At 41.6% G+C, this 21,899-nt stretch overlaps 1 protein-coding gene across 1 annotated transcript; it reads right to left on the bottom strand.

Annotated features, from left to right (window-relative positions):
- Positions 1-5,414: 5,414 nt before the first annotated feature.
- Positions 5,415-15,160, bottom strand: LOC309563374 (uncharacterized protein; the record flags this gene model as incomplete). Its single annotated transcript, XM_082267768.1, has 5 exons — positions 14,927-15,160; positions 14,650-14,710; positions 11,651-11,754; positions 5,757-5,864; positions 5,415-5,452 (listed from the first exon to the last, which is right to left on the bottom strand). The coding sequence occupies exons 1-5, from the start codon at positions 15,006-15,008 to the stop codon at positions 5,415-5,417; spliced, it is 393 nt and encodes a 130-aa protein (XP_082123894.1). The 5' UTR covers positions 15,009-15,160.
- Positions 15,161-21,899: the final 6,739 nt, after the last annotated feature.

Below are 21,899 nucleotides of genomic sequence, written 5' to 3'. Positions count from 1 at the left end.
TATTTTGGGGTGTCAGTTCACATATACCCATGGCATGTGTGAGCAATATATCATTTACTGACAACTTTGTGTAAAAAAAAAAAAAATATATATATATATATATATTTCCCGGAACTTGTGGCAAAATATAAAATATTCCATGGACTCACCATGCCTCTCAGCAAATAGCTTGGGGTGTCTACTTTCCAAAATGGGGTCATTTGGGGGGGTTTTGTGCTATCTTGGAATTTTAGGGCCTCCGAAACTGTGATAGGTAGTCAGGAGTGAAATCAACAATTTACGCCCTTGGAAAGCCTGAAAGTGGAGGTTGGTTTTCGGGGTCCTGTACTCGGCTAGACTGCAAAAAAGTCTCACACATGGGGTATCCCTGTACTCAGGAGAAGCAGCAGAATGTATTTTGGGGTGTCAGTTCACATATACCCATGGCATGTGTGAGCAATATATCATTTACTGACAACTTTGTGTAAAAAAAAAAAAATATATATATATATATATATATTTCCCGGAACTTGTGGCAAAATATAAAATATTCCATGGACTCACCATGCCTCTCAGCAAATAGCTTGGGGTTTCTGCTTTCCAAAATGGGGTCATTTGGGGGGGTTTTGTGCTATCTTGGAATTTTAGGGCCTGCGAAACTGTGACAGGTAGTGCAGAGATGACATGAACAATTTACGCCATTAGAAAACCTGAGAGTGTTGATTGGCTTTTGCGGTCCTGTACACAGCTAGGCTCCCAAAAAGTCTCACACATGGGGTATCCCCATACTCAGGAGAAGCAGCAGAATGTATTTTGGGGTGTCATTCCACATATACACATGTCATGTGTGAGAAATTTATCTTTTAGTGACAACGTTGTGTAAAAAAAAAAAATTAAAAAAAAAAATTGTAATTTTCACAAAACTTGTGGCAAAATATAAAATATTCCATGGACTCACCATGCCTCTCAGCAAACAGCTTGGGGTGTCTACTTTCCAAAATGGGGTCATTTGGGGGGGTTTTGTGGTATCTTGACATTTCAGGGCCTCCTAAACCGTTAGAGGTAGTGAGAAAATGCAATGAAAAATGTACGCCCTTTGAAATTCTGATGGTGGTGATTTGTTTTTGGGGACCCCTACACAGCTAGGCTCCCAAAAAGTCCCACATATGTGGTATCCCTGTACTCAGGAGAAGCAGCAGAATATATTTTGGGGTGTAATTACACATATACCCATGGCATGTGTGAGCAATATATCATTTCAATGACAACTTTGTGTAAAAAAAAAAAAAAAAATTTTTTTTAGTCATTTTTCAAACACCTGTGACAAAAAAATGAAATATTCAATGAGCTCAACATGCCTGTCAGGACATTCCTTAGGATGTCTACTTTCCAAAAAGTGGTAGTTTGGGGGGGTTTTGTACTGCCCCGCCATTTTAGCACTTCATGAAATGAGATTGGCAGTCAGAAATTAAAGCTGCGTAAATTTCACTATTTACACCATAGTTTGTAGACGCTATAACTTTTGCGCAAACCAATAAAAATACGCTCATTGATTTTTTTTTTGTCAAAGACATGTAGCTAAATATATTTTGGCAAAAAAAAATGACATAAATTGAGTATATTGGATATTTTTTAAAAGACAAAGTTGAAAATGTCATTTTTTTGCAAAATTTTCGCTCTTTTTTTATTAATATCGCAAAAAATAAAAAGCGCAGAGGCGATCAAATACCACCAAAAGAAAGCTCTGTTTGTGAGAAAAAAAGGACGTAAATTTCGTTTAGGTACAGCATTGCATGACCGAGCAATTATCAGTTAAAGTCACGAAGTGCCAAGTTGAAAAAAGGGGTCTGGTCTTTAAGCTGCAAAATCCTCCGGTGGGAAAGTGGTTAAAAAAATAATAAATGCACATTTTCTGCAGGAAAAAAACTTACAAAGGAGCTTACAGAGCATCGCACCCACGATCAGTGGATCAGGGGAGAAATTTCAGGCTCCTTCAGAGAAGCCCTACAGATTTCTGCCCACACTTCCTAATGGGTTGTCAGTTTGAAAGCTGCAGAGCTTGTTAATGAACTATGAGGATGTTTATTAGCACCCTCACAGTTTGTTGAGAGCTAAAAGCCACCTGCCAAGATGGTAGATGGGAATTGTAGTTGTCTCATTCACAGATCTCTGTAAATGATGCAGCTGTGTGAGCCAAACCATGCACAGCCTCACTGTTTTCTAACTGTGATAGTGGGTGCAGGGAGAGGAGTCCATGCCCACTGTCACAGGGAGGGGGAGAATAGGACCATGTTACATGTTACACCCTGAATATGGATGCAACATAACATGCTTGTAAAGATTAACCTATTCTAGGTCAACGTGTTGCTATAATCTGTTTTTAGCCAAGCCATGGCCCAGCAAAAATCCACGCAATATACCCCTTATTTATTGTCTTTAATCTATGAACTCCTCACGGCACCACCAGAGGATTATGTGCCTCCGGAGATTTGTTTAGAAAAAGGGAATCTGACATGCAAACTTCATTTACCCTGCCCAGATCAAGAGGACAAATTTGTTTGCACATAATAGTGAACTCGTTCCAGCAACAGTGGTATAAAATTCTATCCCATTGGTGCAGATCCAAAGTATTTCATAAACATGTGTGTTGGAGACGTTGAAATCCACCGAGTACTGCATATTCGATCATTGTTCGACTTACCTCCATCCCCTTAGGAGACCACCCCATGACCTATTTGTTACACATTAATCAGGTCCCAACTTCTCTATTCAAGTCTTCCTTGACGGTCCATGTTCTCAATGCGGCCAGGGCCTGCATACCCACCACTTGGTAAAATACTGGTCCCTCACCTATGGCATTGTGGTTCGCTAAAGTTAATGTCATAGGTTAGATGGAAGAGCTCAAGGACTCTTTATACCACTGGGAAGATACAGTTAATGATGCCTTGTGCCCCTGGTTTGCTTTCACTCATTCCACACACTACCAGAACTTGTTGGCCCCCTTGGACACTGGTGAAGGTGGGACTATTCTTTATATCTGTAATAACGTTGATTCCATATGAATGGATGGAATGGAGCAGTGTATTGGTTAAATAGCTCCTGTGCTCTGTCTAAGATATTCAGCTTGTTTATCTTTCGCAAACTCACCTGTATTTTGTGTCCTAAATAAGGAAATTTTAAAAAGCCATGGCCCAACACATTACTAACAAATGCTAAAATCTGCATGAAATTCCCAAGAGATGCATAAAAATGAAAGTCACCCAACCATAAAGAACCCGACATATCAACATATTCTTACTAAGAACGAGATAGGTCTCCCTAATACAACTCAGATTCAGCCCCTTGGCTCAGACTCAAATCTGATTGGTTCCTGAGGGAGAAAGCTCTTAGTAGAACAGTTTGGTATATCAGGCCCAGCTGCCCATGTAACTTTTTTCCAACCGTTCTTTGTTTCTTCTTACCTGTTTGCAGTTCTTTTAGTTGTCCATCCAAGGCTTTGTTTTTCCCTTCACATACTGAGGAAAGAGAAGTTGATACTGTTGAAGGATTTATAGTAAGGGCAATGAAGTATTTTCTATGCCTACTGAATACATCTATTCCTTGATTGTTATTTCATTTAATAATTTGCAGTTTTTCAAAATTCTGGAAGCCCCTCTTAGATTAGCTACCTATCAACTTATTTCATCAAAGCTCCAAAACAGGGGCGGGCAATTATTTATCCCAAAGGGGCCACATGAGAAACTCGGACTGTTGTGGAGGACCAAAATTATTTATGCTCAATATTAAGTTTGGACCTTGGAAGGCCAATAAGTAGGTAAACATATAGAAAAGAAACACCTGGCACTAGGACTAATAGGTAAAACTGCCCATGAAATAGATCTCTTTTAGATGGATGGTTGGAGGAGTGGTAAAAACATGCATGAGAGCAGGGCACATTACATGGGAGCAGGACACATTTTGGGGCATACTACATGAGGTGCATTATAGGGCACACTACATGAGACACATTATAGTCCATATTACATGGGGAACATTATGAGACATACTATATGGGGCACATTATGGGGCATACAACATGGGGCACATTATGAGGCACGCTACCTGAGGCAAAATATGTAGCACACTACCTGGGACACATTATAGGGCACACTACATTGGGCACATTATAGTGCATACAACATGGGAACATGGGGCACATTATGGGGCATACAACATGGGCTTATTATGGGGCACACTACATGGGGCACATTGTGAAGCACACTATTTGAGGCACATTATAGGGCACACTACATGGGGCACATTGTGGTGCATACAACATGGGGCACATTATGATGCATAGTATCTGGGGCATACAAATTGGGCACATTATAAGCACACTACATGGGGCACACTACTTGAGGCAGAATTTAGGGCACACTACATGGGGCACATTATGGTGAATACAACATGGGGCACATTATAAAGCATACTATATGGGGCACATTATGAGGCATACTATATGGGGCACAATTTGGGGCATACAACATGGGGCACATTATAGGGCACACTACATGGGGCACACTACTTGAGGCAGAATTTAGGGCACACTACCTGGGGCACATTATGGTGAATACAACATGGGGCACGTTATAAAGCATACTATATGGGGCACATTATGAGGCATACTATATGGGGCACAATTTGGGGCATACAACATGGGGCACATTATAGGGCACACTACATGGGGCACACTACTTGAGGCACATTATAGGGCACACTACATGGGGCAAATTATGGTGCATACAACATGGGGCACATTAGGGGGCATACAACATGGGGCACATTATGGGGCATACTATATGGGGCACATTATGGGGCATACTATATGGGGCACATTATGGGACACTCTCCTTAGGGCACCCTGCATGTGGCACACTACTTGGGGCACACAACAAACTGTTTTCTTATGCTAAGCCTAGCAGGAAAGTGGTTGTGATTGTTGTTCTTCTGGCAAACTGTTCTCCTCTGACCCCTCCTCCCTTTCTGTCTATCCCAGGTGATGTCCCATACAAGCACCTTGGATGGATAGGGGTGGGTGGAGGGCCTGGTGGGGAAAAGTGGAGAAACTCTGAACTGCATGCTGGGGATGCAATCTACCTGTCAGCTGCCCGCTGCTGAAGGGCAGATTGCGGCAGAACCCCAGGGGACCTCTTGCAGAACCCTAGGGTTCTGTGGAACCCCGGTTGAGAAAATCTGCTTTCGAGTCAGTGACCAAGGGCTGAAAGGATGACATCTTTATTAGCAGCTTCCACTTTACAGCTGCTGCACAATGGGGGGTCACACAAAGGAAAACCCCCTTCCCTACTCTCTTCCTGACCATTTTCAAATCAAACCATTGGGCTCCCATGGCTGTACACAAGCTGCTTCAATGCACAGCCAGTGCTGGGCCTTTCCTTTTACAGAATGCTTTGCAATATATCTTGTATGCTGATCCCTGTATCAGACATTTAGTTGTAAAATATAGGAAATGTTTTTCAGAGGAATTTTTGCAAATAGGATTCCATAGAAATAGATTTGAAAATATTTTTTTTTAACAACCATCAAATAAATAGAATTATCCCAAAGGGGGACACAGCATTATAGACCTAACAGGGGTTCTAACCTTTCCCTATATATTAAAACGAATTAAAAAAAAAAAAGCTTTACTTTAACCATAAAAAATATATTGTCTAGTTATAGGCCCGATTTTAAGTATATAATTAAAATTAAAATTTTATGAGCACAATGTTTCATCTTACCTGAATCCTTGCAGTTTCCTGGTATCCCCGGAATTCCTGGTGGTCCCGGCATTCCTGGTGGTCCTGGTAGTCCTGGTGGTCCTCGCGGTCCCGGAATTCCAGGCAGTCCTGTTTAATTATAGAATACAATTTAGCACAGTATGGAAGTGAGGTGACCCTGGGCTCACTTTAAACATCTTTCTTTTTTTTTAAATTAACCTCTGGACTCACCAGCCCCCCCATTATCCCTCACCCCACTTTGAAACCCCAGGAAGCATTGAATTAAAAAGATCTGTCTGGGTTTAACAACAGCACAGGCCCTCTTTGCCACTTTATGCAAACAGTAATATACTGTATATATATATATATACAGTATTGGTAGGCAGGACAAGAGGCTCCTCATTATTTCCAAAGGTCTCGCTCTATGATTCGGGGTTACTATCCCTTAACCACTTTAGCCCCGGAGGATTTGGCTGCTAACCGACCAGGGGGTATTTTGCGATTCGGCACTGCGTGATTTTAACGGACAATTGCGCGGTCGTGCGACGCTGTACCTAAACGAATTTGACGTCCTTTTTTTCCCACAAACAGAGCTTTCTTTTGGTGGTATTTGATCACCTGTGCGCTTTTTACTTTTTGCGCTATAAACAAAAAAAGGGCGTAAATTTTGCAAAAATAACAATATTTTTCACATTTTTTTATATGAAATTCCCCCCAAAAAAAATGTAAAAATCAAAATTTTTTAACATTTTCGGCCAATTTGTTTTATGCTACATATGTTTGGTAAAAAAAATCGCAAAAAGCCTATTTTTATTGGTTTGCGCAAAAGTTATCGTGTTTACGAACAAAGGGAAAGATTTTTGTCATTTTTGTTGTTTTTTTTTTTAACGCGTAATGGCGGCGATCTGCGATTTTTTTTGCGGTACTGCGACATTGGGGCGGACAGATCGGACCCTTGACTGACATTTTTGACACTTTTGGGGTTACCAGTGACATTTCTACAGTAATCAGTGCTATATATATGCACTGTTACTGTAAAAATACACTGGTAGTGAAGGGGTTAACTTTATTTGGGAGGGAGGGGCTGTGTGTGTCCCTAGGGGCGTGCTTTCTACTGTGATTGGCTGTGGCTTGAGGTGTAAGGACACTGATCAACGGATCTACATAGTAGATCCGTGTGATCAGTGTCTTTACACCGAGGAGAATGACAGGTGGCTTGTTTACACAAGCCGCCTGACTTTCTCCCGACCCCCCGACGATCGCCGAGTGACCGGCGGACATCGGGTCCGCCAGTCACACGCGCGGGGGGGTCCGTGACCGCGCGGGAGCGCGCCTCCGCGGGCGCGCGCTCGCTCCCTCCCCAGAGCCTCACAGGCTAGCGACGTAGACCTACGTCGCTCTGCCTGTGAGGGGCTGACTGCCGCAGTAAATATACTGTGAGCAGTCGGCAAGTGGTTAAGGATGGGGGACATGCATTAAGAGACCCTGATACGTCCTGTCTCCATGTGTTTTCTCAGACCACATTAAAGCACGTTATAGTATTGAATGACGTCGCTTGGGAAGGCTCATCCACTGAAGTGGAGAATCCAAAGGCTTGGCTAGAAAGTTATGCTTTTGATATCAATTCAAGGAGGATGCAGCGTTTGTGCTGACTGAGTCAAATTATTATGAGGATACATCCATTTAGAGGGGTATAAAGACCACCTTACAACATATGGGGAACATACATAAACCTAAGGATCAATAATCTCAGATCGGTCTGGTGTACCATTTTGATGTTTACAAGATATTTATGAACACAGGAGTCTAGATGTTCTGCCCATGACTAACATACATATATACAGCAAGAAATATCGGTATTGCTCGGTCTCTTTGGCCCTGACGAAGCCCGATGCGAAACGCGTTTGCTCATTGGGACCTTCAAACCGTATAACAACAGAGACTTCTCGCACCAACATCAGCTTGAAGCATATTTCTGTGCTTTGGTCTTTTTTAATTGATTTTGGTGAATATATGGGGGATTTGTCTCTTGATGTTCAATAATCCCTCATGTACTACACATTATATTTTTATATGATCTAAATAAAATGTCTAATTTTTTATAAAATGGTCTCTTGGTTTTCCTGTTTCAATTGGGCCCTAAAACCCATACTTTCTCTATATTTTTGTGATATATATATATATATATATACTGTATATATATATATATATATAGGGCTTTTTTTTTCAGCGGGAACGCAGGGGAACGCAGTTCACCGGCACCTCCAGCCCTGAATGTATGTAATGGCAAGGAGTGCTGGGTTGTGCTACACTGTCTATTGATGCTGGCTGCTGAGGAACCTATTGTTGCTGGAGGGGATCTATTCCTGCAGGAGGATTTATTGCTGCTGGGAATATCTAATGTGGCTTCTGGGGGATCTATTGTCTCTGGAAGAGATGTTGTTTTGCAGGGGGGGTCTATTGTTGCTGGGGTGGGTCTTATGTTGCTGGAATGGGTCTTATGTTGCTGGGAGGGATCTACTGTTTAGGCAGCAGTCTATTGATGCTGGCTGCTGGGAGATCTGTTGTTGCTGCTGAGGGACCATTGTTTCTGGCTGGATCTATTGTTGCTCGGGGATATATTGTTGTTGGCTGCATGGGATCTATTTTACTTCTTTTTTGTTATCATTAACAAATTCCATACAAATTACTTAGTACCACAAATGTTACTTTGTTCTGTATTTTCTAAAAGGGATGGTACTGGGAGGTGGGTAGTGGGTGGAGCCAAGGAACAGTTCACAGAGGTAGGTAGGGGCGGAGACAAGGGGTAAGTCCAAAAGAGGGAGTTCCTGCACCTATTCTCTGGGAAAAAAAGCCCTGTATATATATATACATATATATATATATATATACACACACCGATCAGCTATAACATTATGACAAACCACCTAATATTGAGTATGGTCCCCTTTTGCTAAAACAGCCCTTACCCATTGAGGCATGGACACCAAAGTAACATCCACAAGGTTTCCAAGCAGAACATTGCCCAATGCATCACACTGCCTCTGCTGACTTGCCATCCTATACCACATCCTGGTGCCATCTCTTCCCCAGGTAAGTGACGCATACGCACCCGGCTATCCATATGATGTAAAAGAAAACGTGATTCATCAGACCAGGCCACCTTCTTCCATTGCTCCGTAGTCCAGTTCTGATGTTCATGTGACCATTGTAGAAGCTTTTGGCTGTGGACACGAGTCACCATGAGCTTCTAAGCCCCATACACAACAAACTGCAATGCCCATTTTTTCTGCTTTCCCCACACCAACTTCATGGACAACATGTTCACTTGCTGCCTAATATATCCCACCAATTTTCAGATACCATTGTAATGAGATATTCCCTTTCTCATAATGTTATGGCTGATCGGTGTGTGTGCGTGTGTATAAATGTATAGATAGATAGATAGATAGATAGATAGATAGATAGATAGATAGATAGATAGATAGATCTATATATATATATAAATGTATACTTTTTTATTATTTATACTATATTTTTAATAGTTTTATATTTTTTTTAAATCATTTTTAGATATTTTCTTGTAAAAATAATACTATGTTTAAAATGGTACTAAAGCCTAAACATTTTTTTTAACCTAAAGTAGTTGTAAAGGCACAAGGTTTTTTACCTTCAAGCATTCTATGCATGAAGGTAAGAAACCTGTGTGCAGGAGCCCCCACCCCCACCCATTACTTACCCGAGCCCCATCTCGATCCAACGGTGTCCACGAAAACCTTTCCTCTCTGGGAACTCGCACTCCTGATTGGCTTTGGCAGCAGCGGGAGCCATTGGCTGTCAATCACAGCCAGTGAGCCAATCAGGAGGCAAGCTGCTTGCTGTGGGGGCATTCAGCAGGAGGGAGGCGCCAAGGGGGACCCGAGAAGAGGAGGAATCTGGGCTGCTCTGTGCAAACCCAACTGCACAGAGGAGGTAAAAGTAACATGTTTGTTTAAAAAAAAAAAAAAAACAAGGCATGCTGCATTTTATCGCAGCGCACTGTACTGCATTGCATGGCGATGTACAGCACCGCAGCGCAACTCATCATACTATTGTACATTACTATGAATTAAATGTACTCCCTCAATCCGCCTGGAAAGGTTCTGTTTTCGCTCCCCTTTCTCACAGGACAGACTGAGAGCTGTGGAAGCCATTGGCTCCCACTGCTGTCAGTCTAATTCTGTGATGAGAGGGGGGGGTGGGGCCGAGCCATGCTGTATTCATCTATGAACGCAGGCAGCTCGGTTTGGGATCGAGCCCACAAGAGTGCCCCCATGAGAAATTGCTGCCTATGAGTTCACTAGCTGAAGAGGAGGAGCCAATAGTGCTACTGGGGGATCCAAGAAGAGGAGGCTCAGGGCTGCTCTGTGTAATTACATTGCACAGAGTCTGTAACTATGACATGTTTTACGGAATAGATTAAAAATGTAAGAATCCTGCGCTGTGTATATGTAAAAGCTAAGATTAAGGCAGCCGACACATAAGAAGTATACACAACACACAGCCAAAATGATAAACAAAAGTATAGCGCCTTATGGAAATATAACTAAATATAAGCATAAACAATTATAAACACAAAAAAATTGTATTCATAGATTACAACTACAGTCAATATATATATTGTGTGGATGAGGCAGTTCCTATGCATGGTCAATGGTCTAGGATAAGATCAGCAATCCATTTGTGTTTCTAATTGTTTATGCTTATATTTAGTTATATTTCCATAAGGCATGACATGTTTTTTTATTATAAAAAAAAAATACTTTACATTCACTTTAAATCTTTTTTATACTTTCAGTAAAAAAAAATGCTTTTTTATGTTTTATAAATATATATATATATATATATATATATACTATATTACCAAAAGTATTGGGTCACATGCCTTTACACCCACATGGACTTTAATGCATCCCAGTCTTAGTCCGTAGGGTTCAATATTGAGTTGGCCCACCCTTTGCAGCTATAACTCTTCTGGGAAGGCTGTCCACAAGGTTTAGGAGTGTATCTATGGGAATGTTTGACCATTCTTCCACAAGCACATTTGTGAGGTCAGACACTGATCTGGACAAGAAGACCTGACTCGCAGCCTCTGCTCTAATTCATCCCAAATGTGTTCTATCGGGTTGATGTCAGGACTCTGTGCAGGCCAGTCAAGTTCCTCCAGTCTACACTCGCTCATCCATGTCTTTATGGACCTTGCTTTGTGCACTGGTCCAAATCATTTGGTGGAGGGGGGATTATGGTGTGGGGTTGTTTTTCAGGGGTTGGGCTTGGCCCCTTGGTTCCAGTGAAGGGAACTCCTAAGGCGTCAGCATACCAAGACAATTTCATGCTCCTAACTTTGTGGGAAGAGTTTGGGGATGGCCCCTCCTGTTCCAACATGTCTGCACACCAGTGCACAAAGCAAGGTCCATAAAGACATGGATTAGCGAGTTTGGAGTGGAGGAACTTGACTGGCCTGCGCAGAGTCCGGACCTGATGGAACACCTTTGGGATGAATTAGAGCGGAGACCTTCTCATCCAGTGCCTCACCTCACAAATGCACTTCTGGAAGAATGGTCACACATTCCCATAGACACACTCCTAAACCTTGTGGACAGCCTTCCCAGAAGAGTTGAAGCTGTTATAGTTGCAAAGGGTGGGCCAACTCAATATTGAACCCTACGGACTAAGACTGGGATATCATTAAAGTTCATGTGCGTGTAAAGGCAGGCGTCCCAATACTTTTAACAGTATAGTGTATATAAAAAACATAAACACATTTTTTATTTTTACAAAAAATGTTACTGATTTTAAAAAGTATAAAACCATATTGATGCCAAAAGTTTACCCCAAACTATTACAGATTTCCTTTAGGATATAAATATTTATACCTCGTTCTCCCACTTGTCCATCTGTTCTGCTTGGCGTCAATAGAGCCACATAGAGGAAAAGTAGACCGAAAGGCAGAGCTTTCATATTTTCAACAACGGTGGATCTACAGAGAAAGAAAAAAATGAATCTTTTAATACACTTCTGCTGATGTCCCCACCTCATTATTAAAAGAACTTGCCTTTTCCTGATCCGAAAAAATAATACTACTTGTCTTGCCGCCATGAGAATTAATTAGCAAGGATGTGTTCTAAGTCATTGACCAGTTGGGGAGTTTTTTTACTTTCCGTCCCGGAGATGCACCAGGAAATGTCCCCAATGCAGAGATGTATAGTAATGAAGTAGAACTACTTAAGTACTGTACTTAAGTACCGAAATGCGGTATCTGTACTTTCCTAGAGTAGAATTTTTTTCTCCTACTTCTACTTTTACTTCACTACATTTTTTCGATGATTTCGATACTTCTACTCAAGTATTTTTTTTTTGTGCTGCATAGTTACTCGTTACTTTTAAAAAAATTACCACTGCCAGAACAGTAGATGGCAGGTTGCATAAAGCTCAAAAAAATGTGTATAATGTCATTTGTAAATCAGCGCATACGAAAATAAAGGCTGTGTATAATAAAAGCTGCTATACCAAATCTTTCCAATAAAAAGAAAATATGAAACAAACAAATAAATGGTGCTACAGCGCTTAAAGTGCATCAAGAAACTACTAACAAACACAGGTTAATCATTTGAATAAATCATTTGAAATAATAAAAAACAATATGATGTTCAAACTTTTGACTTCTTTCTTTAATAACTACATAACACAGTACTTGTACTTCTACTTTCAGTACTTGAGTAGAAATTTTTTTTCAAAACTACTGGTACTTTTTACTTTTAGTACTTAAGTAGCAAATTTTTTGAAAAAACTACTTGCAATACTTAAGTAAAAAAAATGTTGAATACTTTAGTACTTCTACTTAAGTAACTTTTTCTGCGAGCACTTCCACTTCTACTCAAGTCACTTTTTGATCGAGCACTTGTACTTTTACTCAAGTAGAAATTTCGAGTACTTTATACAAGTCTGCCCCAATGTGATGGGAATTCCCCTTCTAGCTGTTGGTGAAATGGGTGTCCCTATTGGATGATCTTTGCTAATTTGGATCTCATAATTGCTTTATGTTCTGGTGACAATGACCATCATAGCTGATAGAGTGAATCTCCCTAAAAGGGGATACAGCAGTAAATCATGACTGAGGATTTCACCCTTCCTGACTGAAACTAAAAATAAAGAAAAAAATTGCACTGAAAATTAAAGCATTTTTCCCACAGTCCTAAGAGCGGTGAACTGAAAAAAAAATCTGAATTAATTTTGGCAGCTGGACCTATCAATACATAAAAATAAATGAATTAACATAAGTAGGTTGCTCATCAAATGGTATTTAGTCATAGAATGGTACTCACCAAGGTAGACACAAGGGACCTAGAGCAGATGAAGAAGAAACCCAAGGTGGTCATCTACATACATGTACTGATTTGTTCCCTAGGTGTACATAATATAACTAGGTACTACTAATATTTATAGATAAAGTTGATCCAGGGAATATCCGATTGCCTCTTGGGGGATCAGGAAGGAATTTTTTTCCCTGCTGTAGCAAATTGGATCATGCCTTGCTGGGGTTTTTCTCCTTCCTCTGGATCAACTGCAGGTATAGGATTGTGTATATGGGTTTGTATGGTTGGGTTTTCTTTACTGATGGACTTGTGTCTTTTTTCAACCTGACTTAGCCCCCGTTCACACTAAGGCGACCTGTGAGGCGACCTGGTCACAGGTCGCCGTAGGTCGCCTTCCATAGGGAAGCTGCGGACCCGTTCTAATAGGAGCGACACAAGTCGCTCGGACTTAGAAAAAGGGTCCGGAGCTTCTTTGGGGCGACCCGGAGGCGACTGCCATAGACTTCAATGTTATGAAGTCCATGGCGGCCGCTCCGAGGTCGCGGCGCGCCTCCGAGGTCGCGGTGCGAAGTAGCGTCGCTTGTATGTGAACGGGGCCTAACTATGTAACTATATGTTATCTGACTACGTGCATATGTCTAGCTGCAAGCTAAATAAATCAAAAACAGAATAAAGCAAAAGTCTATTGTTTCCAGAGACATGTTCTGGTTTACCATAAAACAGTAGCAGACCTACAATTATTACACGTCTGAGTACATAACCCTTTAAGAGCCGGTTCACACTACCACGACCAGAAAGTCGCCCCGTGACTTGAAGAGACTTGGAAGAGACTTGGAAGAGACTTGTGCACTACTTTGAAGAGACAGGCGACTTTGTCTGTGGGGAATGCCTGGCTAATCTCTTTCTTCTTCCTGGAAAGTCTGATAACAAGTCACTTCAATTAAGATAAGGAGGCGACTCCCATTGAAGTATATGGGACAGTCGGATCAGAGGTCGCCTCAAAGTAGTACAGGACCCTTTTCTGAAGTCGGAGCGACTTCAGTAGTGCCAATTAAGACGGCACTGATTGATTAACATTGCTTTTGTTGTGTCAAGCGACCTGGGGCTACACAAGTCTAAGAGCCCATTCACATTAGCACGACTTGTGAGACGACTTGTGTAGCCCCAGGTCGCTTGACATAACAAAAGCAATGTTAATCAATCAGTGCTGTCTTAATTGGCACTACTGAAGTCACTCCGACTTCAGAAAAGGGTCCTGTACTACTTTGAGGCGACCTGTGATCCGACTGTCCCATATACTTCAATGGGAGTCGCCTCCTTATCTTAATTGAAGCGACTTGTTATCAGACTTTCCAGGAAGAAGAAAGAGATTAGCCAGGCATTCCCCACAGACAAAGTCGCCTATCATTTAAGTCTCTTCAAAGTAGTGCACAAGTCTCTTCCAAGTCTCTTCCAAGTCTCTTCCAAGTCTCTAAACAAGTCTCTAAACAAGTCTCTAAACAAGTCTCTTCAAGTCACGGGGCGACTTTCTGGTCGTGGTAGTGTGAACCGGCTCTTACAGTGAGGACAATAAATGAGAAGCGGACTTCAGAAAACTTGACACTGTCAAAATATCCAAAACTAAAAACAAAAATATATATATTTTCTACTGAATTTATTTTTTTCCATAGAAAATTGAAAAATGTTCTCACCATCCAAAAACTGGTGAAATATAAAAATAAAAAAGATCTGAAGTAATTTTGGCAGCTGAACCTTCCAATACTTAGAAATGAATGTATTCAGAAATAGAAGTAAGGTGTTCATTTAAATGGTACTTGATCGTTCAATGGTACTCACCAAGGTAGACACTAGAGACTTGACCAAGGTAGACACACCAAGAGACCTGGAACAGATGAAGCAGAAGATCCAAGGTGGTCATCTATATATACTGATATGTTATCAGACTACGAACAAATTTTTCACCTGAAAATGAAGTCATTCAAAAACAGCAAACACAAACTTTGATCCCAAATCTTGTCCAAAAAAGTAAATGACTTCAGTAAGCAGATTTTCAGTGACATGATTTGGTCTACCATGAGACAGTAGAAGACCTACAATTAATAAAAGTCTGTGTACATAACCCTTTTTTTTACAGAGATGACAGTAACTGAGAAATAGATTTCAGCAAACTTGGCACTGTCAAAATTTACTTTGAACTAGTATTGTACAAACAATCACATTTTTAAAATCAGATTTTATTTAAAGATAGAAAAGTTTTCCATTTACATAGTAACATAGAAACAAATTGTCACACAGGAAAGATAGACAATGAAAAAAGAAGAAAGAAAATAAAACCAATACCTTTTTTACCTGGATTAAAACACTTAAAGCGGAGTTCCACCCTGGATTTTTTTTTTTAATACCCCCGGGACAGTCAGGGCTAGTACATTCCACAATGGCTAGCCTCTGATCTGTCCCGGGTTGCACTTACCTGTTAGGACAAATACTTACCTTGAAAACGTCTTGTCCAGCACTGCCATCTCAGATGTGGGCAGCTTGAAGCCAGCGAGATCCCCTTCGGCGTCTTCTTCCGCCTTCTGTGGTCCCACGATGCTCTGCGCCGGCCCCGACCTCACTTCCGGGTCGCGCGCGTCATCCCTCTACAGCTTCTGGGCATGCCCAGAAGCTGTTTAGAAGGGGATGACGCGCGCGACCCGGAACTGACGTCGGGGCCGGTGCAGGCGCAATGATTCCTGGGAGCTATGACGTTCAGCTCCCAGGAATCATTGCAGAGCCAGGAAGTGACGACGGGACATGGCCGAGGAAGGAGGAAGAAGGAAGTAAGGTAAGTATATTTTCTTCGCTACGAGGTAAGTAAAAAAAAAAAAATATGCGATTATCCCTTTCTTTTTCAGGTGACCCGGAGCGAGAAGATGGAGGTAAGTATTAAATTAGGGTGGAACTCCACTTTAATACGAAGTGAACCAAAATTTAAACAAAATTTAAACAAAGTGAAGCAGCTGGTCTTGAGTCATACTAGGCCAACCGAAGTGAAATGTGAATATTGCTATTTGGTAGACAGCACTCCACTGGTAATGAATAATAGTGTTCTATTATATATAATGATAATATACTAAAAAGGATAAATAATAACAGGGCTTGCTAAAACAACTAAAAATACATAAATAATTTAAAAGGTGAATAAAGTGCTAGGAGTGCTATAATAAAAGGTGCTAAATGCAATAAATCCACATTTAAATATAAGTACAAAAATAGATATAGGTTGGCTGAGTCAGCCCTTAAATATGGGAGAGCCATGGCAGCAGGAGAATTGGGTGGAAGATTGAGTGCTGAGGAGGCTCTCGTGGCCTAGGAGGGGACCTCTGGTTCTGGGGGGCTCTGCCTCCAGACTGGGCTCTGGCTGGCTTGCAAAGATCCTATCAGTGTCTCAGTTTGAGGAGGAATCTTGCCTAAAGAGCAGCAGGGAGCAAAGAGGACAGTGTGAGTATATCGGCATACCCAGGGATTCACATCGGCACTCTCCCTCAGGGGGAGAGACTGCCACATATAGCAAGCCTTGAGGAGGACAGCGCTGTGCTTAACCCTTCCTATCCCTTGCCCAGGGAGATCTTCAGAGCAGCCAGGTGGACTGGTGGACGAGAAGCCAGGAGGCCTGGTAGTTCCTGCAGACAGTAAAGCTGGGAGCAGTTCTACAGAGGGGATACTACTATATCCTATATGCAGTTTGCAACATACTGGGCTATTTTCCAGAGGGGACTGAGAGCTCCTAGTCTTTAAGGGACTTTTGCTTTTGATCACTAAAGACTGTCGATGTCGAGGAAGAAGGACAGTTCAGGATTTTTGTACATAGGAAGGAAGTTGTCCCCATTCATTGTTTTAGTCAAGCTGGGCATCCCACAACCTCTCTATCCCATCCAAGTTATTACCCCCAATAAAACAAGAAAACCAAGCTCAGGGACAGTTTTCTTGTTTCCAGATAAAAGTGGAAAACGCTTGTTGCCTTGCTGTGCAGGGATAGGCGAACCAGTTACCAGAAGGCCCTGCGGGGTAGGCCTACTTGTACAATCCGACAATACAGTCGAACAATGCAATTCAGTTCATTCCAGTCTTACTAGACTAAGGGGTCAATTCACTAAAGGCCCGTACACACGTACCGATTGTCGGCCGAAACTGTTCGGCCGCCGAACGATCGGCCGATTTTCGGCTTGTTAGTATGATGCTTCCGACAGCCGACAGCGCACTTTCGGCCGAACAGAATCTGTCGTGCAAGCATTAAAATTTTTGTATGCCGACACCAGAACGGCCGATTGTTTGCCAGTCAGTACAGAATTCGGCCGACAGACAGCAGATTTGCAAGACTGGGCATGCTCAGAAAAAGAAAAAAGACAAGGAAAGTTAACCATCACATGACATCACTTCTGCAGTCGGCTGTTGTTGGCCGACAAAATTCGTGTGCAGTCTTTTGCAGTTTTCAACAGACAAGACAAAAGAAGGCCGATCGTTCGGCCGACGATCGGTACGTGTGTACAGGGCTTAAGAGTTAAATAATGGTCAAATAAATGTGGTAGAATAGCGCTTGCGGTAAATTTGGAAGTGCAATTCACTAAGAATTTTGCGTTAATTAACGAATGCGGTATTTGTTCAATAGAGTGGTACTTATCGCACGTTTTCATGCGGTAATATACCGCATTGTGCTGGATGCTAAGGACCGGGCCGGGAAGCCGGCCGCCGAGTCCTTACCAACGGATGACTCATCAGCTGTCAGATGAATGTTAAAAAAAATGCTGACAACCAAAAAGTATGAAAAAAAAACAGCATGGGTGAACCCCCTCCACATGCATACCAGGCCCAATGCACATCTGTAGCATGTATAGAACATGCTGCAGCAAAAATTACGTTTCTAAAGAAAAAAAAAATGAATGAAATGACATTTCAATTGCTGGCAATAAAATTACATTGCCGGAAATGGAAAAATGGAAAAAAATGACTTGGGCCCCCCCCCCCCCCCAGTCCTCCTATGACACCACCGACCGTGACATCGCAAGGGGCCCAGTGGCCCCGCCCTTACATATATAAGAACTGTCAAACACCAGAGAAGACATTTGGTGGTCAGCCATCCTCACGGGCGGAGCTTTTTTTTTTTCAAGTTCAGCAGGCGGCGTGATTGATGATGGATTTACAGTACATCTAGGGACACTGTTTTTTCATTTTTTAATAAAGGAATTGTCAAAAACTGACTCTGTTTTTCTTACTTTTTAACACTTTTTTGGTGAAAGGGGGGGCAGTATATAGGAGCCCCCTTTTTAAGAAGGGCTTCCAGATTCTGATAAGCCCCCTGCCGCAGGCCCCTCACAGCCACCGAGCCAGGGTTGTGGAGATGGCCCTTCTCCCCATTAACATGGGGACAAGGTCTTTTGGGGTCAGGATTCCCCCATGTTGAGAGCATGTGGCCTGGTATGGTTCATGAGGGGGGCTGTTCACTTGTCCCCCCCCCCCCTCTTTCCTGACCTGCTGGGCTGCATGCTTGTATAAGGGTCTGGTATGGGTTTTGGGGGGACCCCATGTCATTTTTTATTTTTAGATTGGAATTCCCCTTAAAATCCTCACTAGACCCAAAGGGCCTAGTATTCATTGGGGGGGGGGGGGGGAACCACCACACAGTTTTTTTTATTTTTCATAATTAATTATTGCGGGCATGTTTTTTTTTACATTCAACTGTCAGTGGGGGACCCACTGACAGCTCACGATTCATCCGCTGGTAATGATGCAGCAGCGGGCTTCCTGGCCCACTCCTTAGCAACCAGCTATTGGAGAGGACCCCCACGGTGTTTTTGACTAATACCGCCAACAAAACCCTGGTGATAAATATCGCATGTTTTTTTACTCTCTGCTCCGTTTGTGAATATTGAAGTACAATAGAAATGGGGAACACTAGGAAACATCTCCACTGGAAATTGAAGTACACTAGAAATGGGGAACACTAGGAAACATCTCCACTGGAAATTGAAGTACACTAGAAATGGGGAACACTAGGAATATCTCCACTGGGGATTGAAGTAAAATTGAAATGGGGTACACCAAGAAACATCTCCACTAGGAATTGAAGTACACTAGAAATGGGGAACACTAGGAAACTACTCCACTGGGAATTGAAGTACAATAGAAATGGGGTACACCAGGAAACATCTCAACTGGGAATTGAAGTACACTAGAAATGGGGTACATTAGGAAACATCTCCACCGGCAATTAAAGTACACTAGAAATGGGGAACACTAGGAAACATCTCCACTGGGAATTGGAGTACACTAGAAATGGGGTACACCAAGAAACATCTCCACTAGGAATTGAAGTACACTAGAAATGGGGAACACTAGGAAACTACTCCACTGGGAATTGAAGTACAATAGGAATGGGGTACACTAGCAATATCTCCACTGGGTATTTAAGTACACTAGAAATGGGGTACACTAGGAAACATCTCCACTGGGAATTGAAGTACACTAGAAATGGGGAACACTAGGAAACATCTCCACTGGGAATTGAAGTACAATAGAAATGGGGTACACCAGGAAACATCTCCACTAGGAATTGAAGTACACTAGAAATGGGGAACACTAGGAAACTACTCCACTGGGAATTGAAGTACAATAGGAATGGGGTACACTAGGAATATCTCCACTGGGAATTGAAGTACACTTGAAATGGAGAACACCAGGAAACGACTCCACTGGGAATTGAAGTACATTAGAAATGGGGTACACTAGGAATATCTCCACTGGGAATTGAAGTACACTAGAAATGGGGTACACTAGGATTCTTCTCCACTAGGAATGGGGGAACATTGGGAATCTTCTCTACTAGGAATGGGGCTACACTTGGATTATTTTCTACTAGAAATGGGAATACATTAAGAATCTTCTCTGCTTGGAACGAGGGTACACCTTGAATTCCACTAGGATGCCGGAACACTAGGAATCTTCTCTGCTTTGTATAGGGTTGCACAAAGTATCCTCTCTACTAGAAATAGGGGAACACAAGAAATGTTATCCCCTAGGAAAGGTAGGGGACACTAGGAAACCACTTGGACCACAGGGGGGCCTGGCAATAGGAACACTAGCTGTTGCTCAGGCAAAGTCTAAGCGAATGAGACCAGCTTAAGGCCCCATTCACACTTGGTAATTTGGAATTACCAGCAGAATCGCTGCAATTGTGCATGTGATTTCAAAATTGTGCTAAAATCATGGCAAAACACATAATGCGCATTTGGGTGCAATTCTGAATGACACCTCCAAACACCATGCAATTGTGCAGCAATTCTCATGCCATGTACCAGCAGGCCTGCTGACCTCTGAGGATAGAGGAGACAGATTTGTGACAGCTATACATAAAAAATGAATATCCCCCAGCTCCGCACTAAATAATAAACTAAATATCAACAACCCTTCACACTGTAAAAAAAATAATTAAACAGCCAGTCAAAGTACTCTGCTGCTGCAATATCCTGACCCTAAATGTGATGCCAAATCCAGGGAAAATCCAAACTGAAAAGCAGCGCTGTGTACATATAATTATTATTGTACAGGATTTATATAGCGTCAACAGTTTGCACAGCACTTTACAATATAAAGGGAGACAATAGAGCAGCAATACAATTCAATACAAGTGGGTTGCTCCTGCAAGCTTACAATCTAACAGGGAGGGGTTGGTGTAACAAAAGGTAGTAACTGTGAGGGAGTTATCAATAATTTTTGGGCAAACAAACAATAAATGCAAAATATCCACTCAAATCTCTAAAATACTTGTTATAAAATATACAGTATATGAACAAGTGAAAAGAGTTCAATGTTGCACTAAATCAATATCATTACAAGGAGGAAAAGTCAATATTGACGAAACGCGTCTGTGCATGGCAGACAGCTAATACAAACATGAACTCTTTTATCACACAAATTAAAGTTTAATGTTCCCAGAGACACAGTAATGGTCTTCCATAACAGTTTCCAGTGAATCAAAATTACAACATTTCTGTTTAACTAACGCTTTTGTTTAAGTCAAGTCAATAAACGAGAAATAGACTTCAGTAAACATGGCATTGTCCAAATTGTATTTCATTTTAATTTTATTTAAGTTAACAGTATTGCACATATAATCACATTTTGAGACACTGAACAGGATCTTGTATCAGAATCCCAAACTTTTCTTTTTCCGGTTTACACCCCTATAAGATTTTTATTTGCCCTTTGTGTTTCTTTGGAAAGATTTCAGTTTATTGTACTTTCTGCAGCAAGGATACAATAGGAAGTGAGGGAAATTCTCCCCAAACTGCACTTTAAAAAAATTGTCACTGGAAAAGGTGCTCCCATTTTAACCACTTCAGCTCTGGAAGTTAATCCCCTTCATAACCAGACCATTTTTTTTGCGATACGGCACTGCGTTACATAACTAACAATTGCGCGGTCGTGCAATGCTGTACCCAACTAAAAATGTATGTCTTTTTTTCCCACAAATAGAGATTTCTTTGGTGGTACAGTATTTGATCACCTCTGCGGTTTATATTTTTTGAAATATAAACAAAAAAAGTGTCAATTTTGAAAAAAATTATATTTTTTACATTCTGCTATGAAATATATCCAATAAAAAATGTAAAAAATCAAAATTTCTTCATCGGTTTATGCCAATATGTATTCTGCTACATGTTTTCGGCAAAAAAAAAAAAAAAATCCCAATAAGCGTTATAAATAGGGTTGAGCGGACACCTAGATGTCCGTGTTCGACGGGTTCGGCCGAACTTTAAAAAAAAGTCCGGGT

The sequence above is a fragment of the Pelophylax lessonae genome (genome assembly GCF_965119305.1).
Source record: "Pelophylax lessonae genome assembly, chromosome: 9".
Taxonomy (NCBI): Eukaryota; Metazoa; Chordata; class Amphibia; order Anura; family Ranidae; genus Pelophylax; species Pelophylax lessonae.
This window is presented reverse-complemented; position numbering and strand designations above follow the sequence as displayed.